This window comes from Ambystoma mexicanum, chromosome 9 (genome assembly GCF_040938575.1).
Source record: "Ambystoma mexicanum isolate Mex_15411 chromosome 9, UKY_AmexF1_1, whole genome shotgun sequence".
In the NCBI taxonomy this organism is placed as follows: domain Eukaryota; kingdom Metazoa; phylum Chordata; class Amphibia; order Caudata; family Ambystomatidae; genus Ambystoma; species Ambystoma mexicanum.
The window spans coordinates 1390972013-1390989803 of record NC_090931.1 but is presented as its reverse complement, the minus strand read 5'-3'; the positions used below and the strand labels follow the sequence as shown (position 1 = coordinate 1390989803).

At 44.5% G+C, this 17791-nt stretch overlaps 1 protein-coding gene across 1 annotated transcript in view; it reads left to right on the top strand.

The window, feature by feature from the left end:
* Positions 1 to 17791, top strand: part of ERCC3 (ERCC excision repair 3, TFIIH core complex helicase subunit) — a 1003216-nt gene that overhangs the window by 125529 nt on the left and 859896 nt on the right. Inside the window, exon 3 of the mRNA XM_069616794.1 lies at positions 10907 to 11143. Coding sequence (XP_069472895.1) covers positions 10907 to 11143 — 237 coding nt within the window. The remainder of the gene's footprint in view (positions 1 to 10906; positions 11144 to 17791) is intronic.

Genomic DNA, 17791 nt, shown 5'->3' with positions numbered 1-17791 from the left:
TTCTTTGGATTCTCCTTGACAGTCTCTTGGCTTTGCCACAGTGTGTTCCTCCACACAACTCACTCTGTGGTGCTCGCTCTCTTCTACAGCTTTGCTTTCATACTCTTCATAAGTGCTCATCACCTGCTTTCCTTTATTCATAAAGATTAGTTCTTTGTCTTTAACTGTTCTTTACGTGTGTTTCACATATCCTTTAATTTCATTTGTAGGCTTATTTAGTTCGGAATTCAATAATGCTTGCTTTATATTTGTAGGCTTTCCTTTCCTTATAGTTTGCCTTTTGCTAGATATTCAAAGCTCCTCACTTTGGGTTTACCATTACTTGCACACATTTTTCTTTTTTCACTTTCTGAAGGTCGCACATAAAGACAGATTTTTTTCAGTCCATTTTATACGGCCCTCAGAAAGCGGGAAAACGACAAGCCAAGGGTTTTTCTGGTTTATAGTGATTACATTGAAAAAAAGGATTGTCAAACCAAACCATTGAAAATAAAGCATCTAATGCCAAAGCATCGACAGGCTATCTTTTACATGTAAAAGTGCCATGACATCTAAACCAGTCCATCGAAAATATAAATGGACTGGTTTAAATGGAAATGCACTTTTACATGTAAAAGATAGCATTTCAATGCTATTTTCTGTAACTTTAAAACGTTACATGGAACTGTCCAGTGTTGAAATTTCAGCACTGGCCAGCTCCTTGTAACGTTTTATTTTTGTATACTGGGGGAGGAGGGGTTCCCCCAACCGTAACTCTAATATAACCCTTAATCTAACCCTAACCCCAACCCTAATTCTACTGTAACCCTTCATCTAACCCTAGCCCCAAACCCAACCCTAACTCTAATTCTACTGTAACCCTTCATCTAACCCTAGCCCCAAATCCAACCCTAAACCTACTGTAACCCTTAATCTAAACTTAGCCTTAACCTAAACCCGAGCCCTAACACTAATCCTAACCCTAATGTAACACTAGCCACAACCCCAACCCTACTGTAACCCTTAATCTAACCCTAGCCCTAAGCCAAACCCTAACCATTTCGATACTACCATCGAATTATATGCAACGAAATGGTCATTCGATGGAATGGCATTTTATTACTTATAATTCGATGCTATGATGTTTGAGGCTATGGTGTTCGATGGATTGGCCGGATGCCGTTTTTCTATTTAAAATTCAGGGGTTTTCACCTCCTGAGCGCCCCTTTGCTCCTCGCCGCCCCCCCCCCCTCTGTCCTGCCCCGCATACACAATTTTTTCTGGCATGCGTGCACACATGCACACAGACATGCAGACTCTCACCCGGCACTCCCACGGCCCGTCCTCTCCGTCTCGCCCTGCCTGTCAGCCCCTGCGCGTACTCCTGTGCAGCAGGTGCATGACAGTTTGCTTTCCGAAGACCACTCTGTGCGGTCCCAGAGAGGTCTTTCTAAATCAATCTTTTTTCCTTTTTGTTTTATTAAAAAGGCCTTTTGACCTAATACCCATTTTTCAGTTCAGCCAGCATTGTCATATGCACTGCTGTAGCCCCAGGAGCACCCCGGTATGAGTGTTCCCTTCAATTCACTCACCAGTCCTTGGCGGCTCCTCCGCGCATCCTCTCTCTCCTTTCTCCTGGCTTCCGTCAGCTCCACACGCACTTTCGAGAGCCATGCGAGCAGCGCTTACTTTCTGCAATCTTCGTTTTGCGTTGCCCGTATATTCGCTCTTCACACGTGGACGAAACCGGTGGCCTGCAGCACTCGATAATCTTCCGTGCCCCACAGCTCTGGCTGTGGGCACAAGGCAGAGAAGACTCCATTAGCTTTCACCCTCTCACGGTCTCTCGTCTGCAATAGTCAGCGTCCTGGCCTCCAGGCAAGACTCTCCTCAGCAGCCCCCTTCTGGGCATGAATTCTCCCCGCTCCCAACACAGCATCTCTCCTGCTGGTTTCCCTTCCTTGCTAGTGGCTCTACCTTTTATGCACTTCTGACTGGTTAACAGGTTGCAGGTGCGACCTCTGAAGTCCAATTGCCTGACCACAATTACTGGTGTTCTCTGGACATGCCTGACCCTCAATAGTTTCCAGGCTTCTTTCTCGTCTCAGAACCAGAGTGGTGTAACTGCATGCTAGTGTGTACAACTCCTAGTCGCCTCTTCCTTGTCCCAGTATTAGACTGATGTGACTGAGGGGAATTATGCACAAATCTCGGTTGTTTTTTTAACTATTACGGCTTGATGTTTCGCTGAAACAATATTATGGGTGTTGATATGAGTTCACCTTGCTTGAGCAAGGAAACCTCTTCCTCTTTAACATATTCCTAGTGTCAATACATTGATGGCATTTTCCAGGGTCATCTTGAAACTAAGAAAAGGGGAAAGGATGACAATATTCCATAAAGGCTGCTGGGACTGAAGGTTCATCATAAAATGGGAATCTGGGATAGTGTTTCTCACCCGATGACCTCTCCCTTCAATTCCCCATGTCTCCTCTACACAGGTGATCTTCCCTTGCATATCCACCCGCAGGGTCGGGATCCAAAAGCAATGGCCCTTCCCTGGCCGAGGATATCTGAGAGAAGGAAGTGAGGACACCATCAGGTTCCTCACAACGGGTGTTAGAATATCATTTTCAGTAACAAGATTCGACATCTGTAGATCTTGGGCTGATCAAGCTCTGTATAAAATAGTGCTAATATCAGATAATTAAAATTATTTCACATGGATCAAAAATGCAAGCATTTAATTTAATGTGTATACCCATAGTGCTTTGCTCTGTGGCTGTGAACTGGGGTTGAACTGCCAGGGATGTCTACAAGGCGGCATATTGATGTGCTCAAGACCAGAATTGTCTGACTGGCATCTAACATCTCTTGGCTTTACCATCTAACATCTCTTGCCTTTACCATCAAATGTGACCTCTCATTTAAGAAGCACATCACCATTAAGACCGAAGCAGAATTTTACCAACAAGCCTTCCCTGGCAAAATCGGCCCTTTCATCCCTGCACAAAGTTTGAGAACAGTTTTTCAAGCTCTGGTAATCTCCCACCTAGACTGTAGCAACACCTTACTCTCTGATGTCCCGGATGCTATCTGAATGCCGTCCAGCACACTGCATCTCTCCTTATCACAGGGCTAAGACAATTTGATCAAATCGCCTCCTCCTGAAGGAGTTGCATTGGTTAAACTTTCAATCATGCTCTATATTCAAGGCATGCGGTAGCGCCTACAAAGCAGTTACAACCAAAACAACACTCTGCGGCTGAGAAACTCACCATCATTGCAGGCCAGAGTGCAACTAGAAGCTATGCCATCATCAGACTGGAAACAAAGAATGGAAAGATCGGGCAAATAAAAACAGGAAACTAGCCTTTCCCTGCTATTTACCATGTCTCTGGAACAAGTGAGCAATGCAGATAAGACAGTCCCCGCCTGCATACTACAATTGAGGAAGGACATGAAAACCCTACTCTTCAAAGAACATCTTGCCAACAGCTGATCTCTGAATTCAACCCTATTTCTCCCCACCTGGAGCTCGCTCCCTCCCTTACTCCCCTACCCATCCCGATCCTCTGCTACCACTGTGCCCTACTTGCAACCCTCAGGGAGTGTCTCCTATGTTCATTGCTTCACAGCAGGCTTTGAGCTTGATGTATCCCATGCATACATTCATATGTGGCTTGTTGACTGATACAACCTATTCTACTCTCTCATAATTGGTAGAAGGATATGTTTGCTTGCATGTTCTAAACCAACAATAATATTCCTGGTGACTGGTACCCTTTCCCTTAGAAAAGCCAGTACATTTAGTACTATAGCTTTAAGAAGCATATATTTGCATTTAAAAGGAAGAAAAATGAATTCTTCGACAAGAGTGTTAAAACATTCTGGGATCCAAAGACACAACACTTCAAAGTACATCTTGCCAATAGTTTCGCTCAGTTGCCTTGCCTCCTCTGCCCAACCTACCCGGGCCCTTTGCTGACTCTAGAGCCTACTAAAAAAAACACCTGGCTGTGTTTATTTATTTATTTGAAATAGGTTTTTATTGGCATTTTCCAAACACAACATTGTTAACTCTGTTTTCTCCCCACGCATCCTCCCCTTAGCCCTCCTTCCCTCCCTCCTTCCCTTGTCCTGTCCCAACCGTAACCCATTCCATTCCCTCCCCTGATCCTCTTTGACCCCATCCCTCCTCCCGGGCCGTTTGTCTGTCCAGCCCTCGACTGTGACCCAAGTCTCTGCGTTCCTTCCTGACCAAGGCATTGACCGTCCTTGCCACTCGCAACAGTTTCATTTTCCTCAGGTGCCATGCCCCTCGAGTCCCTCTGAAGAAACTTCAAAATCAAATTAAATTCTACAAGAAATCGTTGGTGATTCCCCCCCCCCCCCCTGACTGTAGTAAGTGACCCACTCTAGTGCCACAAAATCCCATACCTTACCCACACATTCATGTTCATTGGGGGGTTCCTTCTTTCTCCACTTCTGAGCCACCACTACCGCCCGTGCCATCATCAGAATCACATACGCCTTTCTTTGTGACTTTGTTGGTAACTCTTCTAGAATTGCTCCTAGACCCAGGATGGCCTCTCCCTGAGTGCCCCTCCATTGTACTCCAAATATCTCTTCTATTGTTGTCTGGATCATTGCTTAATTCGATTGAATGGATGGACACTCCCACCAGATGTGTGCCCGTGTTCCCACCTCCCCGCATTCCCTCCAGCATTTATCTGGGACCGACTGATACCATCTATGTAGCCTCTCTGGGGTGTGGTGCCATTGAACCAATATCTTTGTCCCTATCTCTTGTATTTGAACTGCCCTTGGTAGCTTGGGGATCTGTGCCTACAAAGCAGACCATTATTCCTCTCCTATTGGATGCTCCGCTATCGACTCCCAGATCTTCGTATGCCCTTTTACCCGGTTCCTCCCCCACTTTGATAATAGCATAAATTGCCCCCACTATATGTTTATCCCCTGTACCTGGTTGTGACATATTTGTGGGGTGTTGTAAGCCGTGTCTTATATGAAAATTGTGGTATTGCTTCCCTTCTGCTAGCTCGAAGTCCTGTTTACACCTGTTCATTAAACATGTCCCTCAGTTTTGTGCAGCCCCCCTTTTGCCACCTAAAAAATTATTTGCCCCCCATACTGGGTGTAAATTGCGGGTTTCTGAACAAAGGTGTCAGCGGGCAGGGGAAGGTGGTCAGCCCTGCCCATCGTACCGACTCATCCCATGCTCCTCCTACCAGTGGCTCTATTTCACTACAGTACATGTTTGGTCCATCTTACTTTTGTCGACATAGAACCTCCTCCAGTGGGGCCTCCACACCTTCCCCCTGTCGTCCCTAAACCAGTCCCTAATCACTTTGATCTGAGACGCTATGTAGTTAGCTCTAAAATCTGGTTCTCCCAACCCTCCCTTATTCTTCAAGGTTCTCATTACTTGTATCGACACCCTGTTTTTTTTGTGATTTCATATGAATGCACCAGTATGTTTTTGTAGGGCCCGGAAGTAGGTGTTGGATACTTGTACTGGCAATGCCATAAAAAGATAAAGCAGCTTCGATAGGGTTACCGTTTTAGCACATTGATCCTCCCTAACCATGATATTGATAGGGGTCCCCAGTGTGCTAGCATCTTCCTGATTTTCTCCAACAGGGGCGGGTTGTTTGCAACCAAATGAAGTGCTTATTGTTTTAGTGATCACTATTCCTAAGTATTTTATGCCTTTTTCCGCCCACCTATATGGGAAGGTTTCTTGCAGTTATTGGGCTTTGTGTGCACCTCTGACTTAATGTGCTTTTATTTTTAAGCCTGCTACCTCTCCAAACTGATGTAGTACCCGGTCAACTACTCTGAAAGTCTTGTCTGGGTCTGTAATCATTAGCAGCAAGACATCCTATATCCCTCCTCCTCTTCAATGTCCAGGATTCTCATCCCTTCTTTGCAAGTGGTGATTCGGTGTTGACACCCCTCCCAATCCAACAAAAGTCCATCTGTATCGTATCTCCGTCTTCCTCAATGCTTTGACCACCGGACCTATCATTCGCCTTTTAGCCACTGTGGTCTGTGGAAGGTCTTGCTAGAGCTTCAAATCGGACCCATTATATGCAATCCCCCCCCCAGATTTCCTTGCTGCTCCCAGCACTCTCTCCTTTTGCTCGTAGCTATGTAGGGCGACCAACAACGCCCTGGGCTTTGCTCCTGGTTCACCTCTTTAGGCCGACTCTATGCACTCAATGTATTTTTAGTCTGACACTGTCCTCTAGGTCTATTGGGTCCGCAAACATCTGTTTGGCCATTGAGCTGAAGTCCCATGCTCCCTTCCAATTTATTCATGTCCCCCATGACCTCCCGAAGGGCCATAGAGAAGTCCTCTCTCATTTTGTACATTTGCACTTGTATGGTATTAGCGATTAGTCCCCAAAGGCTTCAAAAGCACCGTTTGAGAACCTCTTGAGTGACTAGTTGCTCGATTCCAATCTTATCCTGTTGGCCCTCCTCCATTGATTAATCCGGGTCCTGCTCGCCCTCCAGCTGGGTTCCCCCATGTTTGTTCCACAGTTTTTGGATGGTGCCCTCTTGGGACTTTTTCACGGGTTTGGGTGGGTTCTGGGTTTCTTTTCCTCAGTTTTCTGACATCTTGCCTCTCGTTGGTCACTAGACTATAATCTTTGGGTTTTGGTGTCAGTCGGTTCATCTCCCTTCCAGTCTGGAGCACCCACTCTCCTCCTGTGATCCCTGGTAGTTTCTTGGGTGGCCGCTTTATGTTGGGGGAGCATCTCCTCCTATCACTTCTCTCGTACTAGTGGGCCTTGGGGTTTTGTTTAGCCTAAACGGAAGCTTGCGGTAATTCTTACTTGTTTTGTCCCCTGTTTGTTTGTTTTGTGTGTTTGTTTATTTGATAATGCGCTCCAAGCCCTTGGGCAGCTGGGCGCAACAATACAAGTAGACTCAAAACTTAGTTACAGTGCCTGATCAAGGCTCTATGTCCACTTGGGCTTCTCATTCGCTGGCTCTTCGCCCTGGTCACACTACAAGTGCCTCTTGAAATGGGGTAGTGATAATGTCTGGGGGGGGGCTGCTGTTGGGGAGAATTCTCTGTTAAGGCTAATTTCCCAAACCTAGTGAGTCCCCCAGCAGCTTTGCTGGATTTTTGGGGTTTATTTTTTCTCCTGCTAAGAGTGAGACTCTTTTTCTCCCACTCTTAGACATGATTTGAGATATCCTTTGACTTTGGGATGTGTTTTATGGGCTCTTTTACTCCATAGGGCTTCATATGTTTTTGGTATATGTGTTACACAGCACCCTCTGTGCCGTAACACAGGGGTGTCATAGTGACCCCCAAACATAGACTCCGTACCCTGGGACTGACTACTGTCTCCCAAGGCATGTAAAGTCACCATTGGCTTTACTAGTCCTAAATTGTGAACAGAACCAGTACAAACCATCATATTGTGGGCGTACTGGTAGGGGCAATTCGAAAATCTCCCCTGGGTCTGTTGTTCGAGGGGGCACTATCCAGTCCCCCCTGAGCGAGTTTTGGCTGGTGGCAGTGGATACTACTTTTTATATTCAACCGCAAATACATTCCTATGGGATTTTCCCATTGTTCGAGGCTAATACTTTTTAACATAGCCTCAAACATACCGCTGGTTTATTTATTTAATAATTCACCGGTTGGTGTTTTTTTCCAGAACTCTGTTCCAAAATGGCGTTTGTGTTCGCTTCTGTGACTCCAACCCAAGTCGAGCCCTTTGTTCCACTTTTTGGCGGGCTTCTCCACAGAAGCCTCCAAATGTGGTGCCACTCTGTCTGGGTACCACAGGCGGTGTGGCGGGGGGGGGGTGGGTTTAGGCACCCTGGACTGAGTTGCCTCAGCAACTCAAGTCGCACTCTTGTGTGATTGGCCCAGTGGTGAGCCGCCCGGCTCACCACTTAGCATGTTTGAGTGACAGCTAGGGCTGATGAATGGGGGTTTTCTGCATAAAAGCAGGGCTTTGGGGACTGGGACTTGAAACGTCGCCACAGGACCAAAGAATCCGAAGAGGGAGAAGCTGAGCCGACCTGCAACGACGACACCACCGGTGGAGCCCTGCTGAACCGGCTCACCACTTCTTCCAACGACAGAGGAGATCTTCATCCCGAAGAGTCTTCTTCCTTTGACTGGTGGGGATAACTAGTTTGCCCGCCTTTTCTCCTTCCCGGATCATCTCGTGGCCGCCTTGCATGTGCCAAGTACCCCGGCAACCGAGATGCCACGTTTTTCCACTACCACGTTTAAAAGGGTAGTACCTTTTTACCGGAGAACTCTGCGGCTGGTTTCTTCCCTGGCAGTGCAACGACCTTCAGCTTTCCTCCACGTCGAGATCATCTCTTCCTCTGGACGACGCCGCGACTTGCAGCCACTGCCAGGAATAACTGCCCCTGCTGGAATAACTGAGGGTTCTCTCCACTTTCAAGGTACTGTGTCCGCCTGGCCTCCCTCGCAACGGTCTGTGTGGGGTGTCTCTTAAATCCTCAACTTACCACTTGCGTTGGCCCTAGGCTGGCTAACTGAACTTTTCTGAGCTGAACTGATTCCTTTTTAAACTCTCTGCAAGACTTTCCAAGCCTTTTAAGCTGTGTGATCTTGGGCGCATTGGTGTTCTACTCTCTCCAAGAGGGAGCCTGGCCTCTGAACGTTTTGCTCACAAGTAGACTTTGACTTTCTTGTCTTGCTCAGTGCTTCTAAAGTAAAGTAATGTGTTGTGTGCCGTTCCTAATTTCTGCCTTTTCCCTCCCTTTTTCTTAAACTTATTGGAGTGCCATCTTTAGTTAAGCGCTCACCTCTGTCTGGAAATAAGTGGTGTTAACTAAGACTTGTCTAAAAAGGAATAAGGGATGTATATATATTAATAGTGACTGTGTTTTTGAACTTGCTTATAATAATAGTGCTAGTGTTTCCAAGTGTGTCTTTAAATAAATAATTATATACTTGATACCAAAGCACTGGTCAGTGTTTGCTTGTGCTACTGCATTTTGGTACCTATCTTGTATACTCTATATACTGACTGTCTAACTCTTCTTGAGAGAAGTCTGGCTGCTCAGGTAAATCTGGGTGGTACAGACTGCTACCAATTGGGTTTACTGCCAACACCTGTAGTCTTAAGCCTTTTGCAGTGGTCCCTAAGGGAACTGCACAGGTTTTTGCCTAACAGCTGCCAGGTTACTTGGTAGTCCTGTTGTGTTATTTAATGCTAATAGCAGTTTTTGTTTGCCAGGTCTGGGGGCGGGGAGTATCGGGGGGGTTGGCCCAGTTCACCATTACTGGGTGCACTTTTCCCCTGCTGTTTTTGGGCTGCGGGGCTCTGCGGCAGCTGTGTAACTAATGGACCCCTCTCAGGGCCTTCCCTGTATCGATTTTGTTCCTCCAGCAGCTTCCAGATCGCAGCCCCTTGTGGCTGCCAGGCTCGGATGAGCCGCTTCCTTTCCTCACAGTGCCAGGGGGGACTGAGGGTGACGGGTCCCTCAAGTTCTTCTATCCCCGTTCCCTCCTCCAGCCCCCATGGCAATGCTTACCTCCTTGCTGGATCCGGCGCCCTTCTCTGCTACTTCGTCGCAGGGATCTGCGAAACGTCACCCTCCTTCCTCGCGGCTCTCCGGAGCCTCAACGCTGCTCCCAATGGGGGCGGGAGGGGGGGATTGACGCCTTTCTCCTTCCTAGGAGGGAAACTGCTTCCACTCCTGCCAGCCTTTTGGGTGCGCTGCTGCCAACAGGCTCCCACTCTCCCGCGGGCTTCCTCCGCTATGTGACGGGCCGCCTTCTCAGTGCCCCAGGGGTGTAGTGTTTACAAATTGGTGTCGGGCAGAAGATCCCTCCTTTCCGACCTCTTCCCTCACCTGGGGAGTATTCAATTTACTTTACTCTGCTGTTTAGGCCTCAGTGGGAAGGAGAGCTCTGCTTCACACAGCTCTCCTCACAGCGGCCATCTTGGAATCCTGTGTTTTAGGTTTTACAGCACTCTGTTGCTTCCCAGCTAGGTTCATGCTCTATAAATTACATACATGTATATGCAACTTCATACAGTGACTTATTCATCTAAGGTTATTTGCCTGTTCGTGAGAATTGCCAACTCCTCGCTCTCCTCCCTCTCCACTGCTGGCACAAGCCAGAGTAAACGATATGGGGCACCAAACCTCTCCTGTTAATTTACATGTTTAATTGCCCTCGATTTCATATTGAAGAAATGCCTGTACTCATTTAAATTAGCAGCATATAAACCTAGCACACATGTGGAAGAATAAACAGGGGCAGGTGGTGGCCATGTGGTGGATAAAGCTTTGGGGGGTCATGGCCATGGAGAAGGTGACAGCGCTGGCATATGGCTTGTATCCCAAATACTTGAACACATGGCTGCCCCTACACGAGTTTACTGATGATATGGAACAAATGTACTTTAAACCCAGAATTCTTCGCAAAGTTTCTATCCTGTGACCAAGCAAGATTGGTATAGATAACTTGACCTTTGCATTGCACCTAACTGTACAAGTGCACTAACCGAACAATGCCAAGATAATCAGAGAAGATGGGGGTTGGGGTGGAGTTTGACAAGTTAACAGTTACATCCAAGAGCCTACATTTGAATGTATTGAAAATTGTAAAGAAACGGTTCAAATTGCTATATTTGTTGTCATAAATGCGAACGTAACTGTGCTCTTGAGTTGAAAATAAAATAAAGTTTGTAAATTGACTGCATATCACTAGTCTGACTGGCCAACATTTATGTTACTGTACATTTTATTACCAATGATACTTAGAATTCTTTTTCCAATTTATCCCTCAACGGGTGAAGTATAATAATTGCACGTGTCACAAATTGTTTACTGTAATCTCCATTTTTTCCTTACCAACATTAATTACCTTGTCTTTATTCCACAGGCTCCAGACGGTCACATATTTCTTGAAGCTTTTTCCCCGGTTTACAGATATGCCCAAGATTTTCTGGTGGCGATAGCAGAACCTGTGTGCAGACCAGTCCACGTACATGAATACAAATTGACTGCATACTCTCTTTACGCTGCTGTCAGTGTTGGCTTGCAGACGAGTGACATCATCGAGTATTTACAGAAACTGAGCAAAACTGGAGTTCCGGATGGAATCACACAATTCATCAAGGTGATCACGTACATTGTTGATGACTAAGGGTGTATGGGTTGTAAAGTAGTTTTTTAGTACTATGGCACAGCATTATGTCACCTCATCTGGGCCTCCTGAGATCCAGCAAGGGAGTTCATACAGACCCAGTAACCTTGCAGGCACTCTGTGTTGAAAGTGGAAAATATGCGTCTGGCAGGCTAGAACAAAAAACAAGTTTAGTTTGTATTTTTAAATAGTTAAGTATGTTGACCTGAGACTGTATTTTTAGTGTTTGCATACTGATAGACTTTTATCCTCAGCAGCAGAGGATTCCCAGTGTGCAGTATACTGAACAGTAGACTTTCAACTTCCAAGTGTGGAGTACTTTAACATGGCCACCACTAGTTTACATCTGTCTGGTTCTAAAATGTCTGCCGACTAGTATGAGCATATTTTAGTATTGGATAGCATGCCAGGCACTGCTTTGTAAATTATCGCTGGGTGATGCCAGTAACTTCTTGTGAACTACCCCTCGGTTGCACGAAAGACTGCCTGGTGATTTACCCATGGGCATCGGCATGAACTGCTTTGTGCACCACGCTAAGGTGGCACCATGGACTGTCTTGTGAACCAGCTGGATGAACGTGTGCAAACAATCATGGGCTTTCTAAGACGTCTGCCCTCTCATAGCAGTCCTATATCGTGCTTTGTAGCATGTGGTTGGCAATAGTACCTCTAATTTTATTTAAACCACCATGAGTTCACCTCAGTGAAGTAGTGGATTGGTAATCGCTGATGTGGCAGTGGGGAGGGGCGCGTTAGTCTGCTTTATGGCTACTGCTTGCATGACCCACTAGCCACTTGCAATTTTCACATCATTTGCTATGGCCGCCCCCTGACCTTACTTTTACTCTACCTTCTCTGCATAGCCAGGCAATGCTGCATGGAGTTGTTAAGTGGCCACCTGGATGAGTTTAGAGTCTCTCTGCTGAACTTTTTGAAAGGTTGTTTATTTTACTATCAACTTCGACTTCAAGTAAGACTTAGTCTTAGCAGTGCACAGTGGTGGCGCGAGTTATGGTTGTTTAGCTTACCATAACTGGCAAATTTCAGGGGTTTTTCGGTTTTACTTGGAACCATAACGTCCCTTTAACAACGTTTTTCTACTGAATTTCAAAGGTTTTTAGTAGCACAACTTAACCATAACGTCCATGACTTTATATACATGTAACATAGAACATACTGAACCCCAGCTAGTGATTTTGATGTCCGCGGACTGTGCGAATGTCCGCGGACAACAGCAATACTACCCAAAAACTCAGGGGTTATCTTAAATTTTTATATCATGCCATATGAACACTTCATAGGTTCAAAAACCAGCACACAAACACATTATATGTACTAGTAAATAAGAAGTGGAACCTATATATCTAACACATCAACCGTTCATTTAAATACAATATGTTCTAAAATGGAATATACCAAAAGAAGAAAAATAGCCTTCCAACATGATTACCTCACAGAAACTCCACAACTAAGAGCAACAGCAGATGTACAGACCAGTAAGAACACACCTTACTAGAAGCTAGTAAGTGTACTTCATTTTACTCATATATTTCAATGTCTGTATTAGATACAAAAAAAGTGATATAATTTTTTTTTCTCACAGAAATGTCTAGTACTCTGGAGTGGCTAGAGGAGCATTTCCCTCGTGAGGAAATGTCTAAAGATAGTGAACCTAATGGTAGACACTTTTCTGTGTAAACCAATTAATACATATTATTTTATATATATGTAACATATACATTTTTTTTGTACAGACCATACAAACATTGAAATTAGTAAACAAAAAAGATAAGACTCTCCAGCACATGGAAGAAAAAATGGACATACTCATGGAAAATTTCAACAATTTAAAAAACTTTGTGGAGGATCACTTGAAAGAAGAAACGGGATACCATTGTCCCACATGTACCTGTCCCCCCTCACCATATCCCACTCAATTATCCTCAAATCCTCTCCATGAACAAAAACGTTTTGATGAAACTTCCATCCCTTCTTCACCTCATATGAATCCTCTTGAAACCCCCAACTCTCCTGTTTTTGTTTCAGTTTCTGCCTCACCTTCTAAAATTTAACATCCATATAAAATAAAGTAAAATTATTATATCGTGTCCTAATTCATTTCTTTTCTTTTTTAAAAGCAGTTCAGGTGTCCGCGGACAGGGCAAGTGTCCGGAATGTCCGCAAAGAAACGAAAATGGGGGCGTTCTAAGGACACTATATCTGTCCGTACTGTTCGCATGCAAGTTGAAACTGTTCTAAGAACACACCTGGTTTTCGGGATGTCCGCAATCAAACTACCACATGCGGTGTCCTGAAATATTCAGAAATAGACAAAATGGGGGTGTCCTGAGGACGCTATACCTGTCCGTATTATTCGCAGGCGAGTTGAAACTGTTCTAGGAACACACGCGGTGTCCTGAAATGTTCGTAAATAACCGAAATGGGTGTGTCCTGAGGACGCTATGCCTGTCCGTATTGTTCGGAGGCAAACTGAAACTGTCCTAAGAACACACGCTGTGTCCTGAAATGTTCGTAAATAAACAAAATGGAGGTGTCCTGAGGACGCTAGACCTGTTCGTGCTGTTCGTAAGCAGGTTCAAACTGTTCTAAGAACACATCAAGTGTCCCGGGATGTTCGCAAATAAACAAAATGGAGGTGTTCGGAGGATTCTATGCCTGTCCGTATTGTTCGCAAGCGAGTTGAAACTGTTCTAAGAACAAATGCCTGTTCGTAACTGTTCGTTTCGCTTGTGACGCACTTTTAGTTTCAGGACCCGTACAGTGTCCATAGAACACCAACGCGCATGCGCAAAACAGTTTCAGTGCATTTGATGTCCTGCGGACACCCGCTCCCTTCGCGGACATGTTCGCGAAGCTATCATATGACCGCACCCACGCTGAGCGTGTGTTCTGACTGCGGACACTATTCGTGTCCCCGAACAATTTAAAACTACCTTTTCAAGCAATCCACAATATTTTTCAATATTAAATCACCATAGCACAAGTCCCAGACAGTAATCCTGAGTTTCTACATACTTTTTGGGACTTTTTTTACCTTTTTTTGGTGTTCGATCTGTCCGCGGACAGCGCGTGAGTCCGCGAACCGCCCACAAGCACCCCTATAAAAGGCCACACCCTAGAGCTCATTCTCATTGTGTTTCTGGCTATCTTGCAGAACAGTGCATTTTGCTGCCAACTTTCCAGATTTTCATCTGAAGCCTGATGGCATCCATGGCTGCAGTACTGCCACCTGGTGCTACATCTGCCTCAGCACCATCCCCTCCCCCTCCACCACCCATACCTTCCCAAGGGCCTGAAGAGGGGAACAGGAGTGAGGATGCAGAGGAGGATGAAGAGGATGACGAGAATGAGGTATTGGAAGTCCCTACAACCAGCACTCTGCGTGAGTCTTGGGTGTGGCGGTTCTTTACCGTTCATGGTAATGTACCTAAGGCAGGTGCGAACTAAGTCACCTGCAACGAGTGCAAAATGGTACTCAGTCGCGGGAGGCTTGGTTCATACAGCTTTGGGACAACTACTATGAAGCGACACCTAAGGTCATTCCACACTGGGTCCCTTCGCAAGGTTGTACCTTGCGAGGAGCATAGTAGGTTGACTTCCTCTACTACATCCTCCGTTTCCGATCCTGTCACCACAAGGAACACTCCTGTGGGACAGCGTATTCCTCAAGCTGCCTCATAGGCCATACGCAATGCTGATGACCCTTACCTTTCAAGGGTCAGAGTTGTGTGTATGTACTGCGACGCAGTACTCTGCAGGGGGAGAGACTTCGAAGTGCTTTTGAGACTCTAGCCTCAGAGCACAAGAAGATCTGCTCACTACCCAAGTAAGACCCACTCTACATCTTCCTCTCTCCACCCGCCCTTTCTTAACCCCGTGGTTGGTGTCCCCCATACCCTCCTTTTCCCTCCTCTCCTAGTGTCGTGTATAAAAAAACAAAAGTATATAAAACAAAAATAAAAAAAATAAAAGGCTCTTTTCAGAGCCGCCTTTCACAGTTTAAAAATAGAAGTGAAAATAAATGAAGCAGGGCCTTGTGTATTTTTTAGAAGTCCGCGGTCAGTCCGCAAACATCTAAAATTTTGGGGTGCTGCCCCATCATAACCATTGCAGTTTTGTCTGGGAGGAAGTGGTGGCTCTGAAAAGAGCCTTTTGGTGGTGTGTGTTTGTGTTTGAAAAATTTGAAATGCTCAACACCTACTACAAAATGGATGCTGTAATTCCAAAAAAGGTCGCAATGCATTTTGTACATTTCTCAGAAAAATCTGATTGCCAGCATAAGTAAGATGGACTCCATCTCTGCGAAAAATGTATGTGCTACGAAACATAATATTTTCATTGTGTAAAGAGGACATGCCAAAATCTCTTAGAAAGGCACAAACAGCCTTATTGACATTGCGCCTTGCTTTCTCCATTTGTGGACCAAGTGAAGAAGAACAAAGCCACATTTGTCTCTGCGCAATCCGTGAAAAAATTACTTGAGAATTTGGAAACATGTCCATGACCTTCCCAAGTCCTTCTTTCATTGCAAATTGCAAAGAAATTCCAGACACATGTCCTAAACTGTTCCCTCCACAAGGAATTACAATTATGTCTGGATGTTGCTCTGTCTCCAAAGTAGCATAGAGAGGTAGCAAGTCCAACCACTTAATTCCACGTACTCCATGCCAGTGCACTTCCACATGTGCGAATCCAAGATCTACAGCTACTCCACAGCTTTCTGCATGCACCTTCAACCAATGTATCCACAAGTCTCCCAAAATCCAAACAATCTGTTTTCTGAAACACACAGCCATAGTTATTTGTTCTTCTCTCAGCAAAAAAGAGTATCTGAGACACTCTCTCCTGGCACAACACACCCACTAAACTTTACTGACCAATCCCTTGCTCTGCTCGTTCTCATTTGCATGCCTCCCCACCCCAAAATCCCCGGATGTAAAACGCGATGTCCGCGGACTACCGCCATGTCCGCGGACATATCGTAACATGGACAGTCCTTCTACCATTTCCATTTCACTTTCTGTGCCATTCCCTCATTGGATATAGATAAGCAATCACACGACCATCCACCAATCACATCCAAGACCTCTACATCTAACTGCATCATCATAGATAAGCACTTCAAATGTACTGTTAATCTCTCTGAGTACAAGTGTCCTATCATTGGAAAGCACCTTGTACAAGAAATACTGTACAAGTCTCCAAGATTTCTACTTGCAGCTGCATGCATATCCATAGGCATGAACACAAACTACAGGTATACATGTTTTCTATATAGTACATGTACAATTCTTATAGATTCATATAAACAAATTAACTGACTTTTAGCTTGTATAACCGATAAAATGAACTTGCTGTCATTTTTCCCATCTCCTATAATCAACTGTCACTTCCAAACCTATCTGCTATTTAATTGCATGCACACACTATGTTCAAATATCAAACAATACTTGTACAAAAACATAAAAATCAATGTCTAAATTAAAATCAGTGCTATATACAAACAAAATTACTAATTTGTTTCCTTTACAATTGCAGTGAAGACCACTCTCCTGAAAAGAAGCACAATTGCAGTGAAGACCACTCTCCTGAAAAGAAGCAGCCGAATTTGAAGTACAAAGAACAACTAAGAAGAAACCTGCTCATTCCAGAAACAAAGTAAGTTAAATACCACCATAATATTTGTACTATTACTCAAACACACTGTAAGGTTAATTCATGCTATTTCTGCGCCTAAAAATAGAGATTGTGCACCATTCTGTCCACAAATCCCCATTTCTTAAACAGAGATTTACAGGCAGAAGGGCGCACAAATTCCCATTTTTTTTTTTCGGCGCACAAATTACCCAACTCAACCCCTAGAATTTTGATATTATAGAACAAACAACTGTTAATTGTATACCATTAGATTTATATTTGTACTGCTCCACACCACTATCTTACTTTTTACTGTCATCTGAACCCCAGTTTAGTAGCACATAAATTCAAGAATACCCATCCCAACCAGTTGTAGTTGCCCAATGCACAATCACACACCATCACATACATCTTTTATCATCATACTCAAGACACTCATGCACACAGCACACATACATTGCAGAACACCCCAACCCATACCTTCTTCAATTTTTTCAACAGACCCTAAAGAATGCTTACCAAAAATCAAGTCCGTAGAAAGCAACACAGAAGTAGAGCAAATGAAAATAGAAGTGTCCAAAATAAGCATCCATCTCTAGCAGAATTTGTAAAAAAAAGTTCAAACAAAACAGCTAATACAGTCATTTAGTGAAACAAAACAAGCTATCGTAGGAAATTAATCTTAGATGCTTTGATAGACAGTGCAATCCTTCTCAAAAGAAAGTTATTTATTTTGGTGTTAAACAAAATGAAACCACTAACAAAACTAATGACTAAATTACAAAAAAAGACTTCTCAATAAACAAAATGTCAACAGAAATAACTTCTTAAATATCTGTGGAGGTGAGAACCATATTTTAATGAAGAAGCATACAAACAAAAGCAAACAAATACAATTGCCATACATAGCAGTGGACAAGGTTATGAAAAAGTTAATTATACCATAATGGAACAAGAAATACT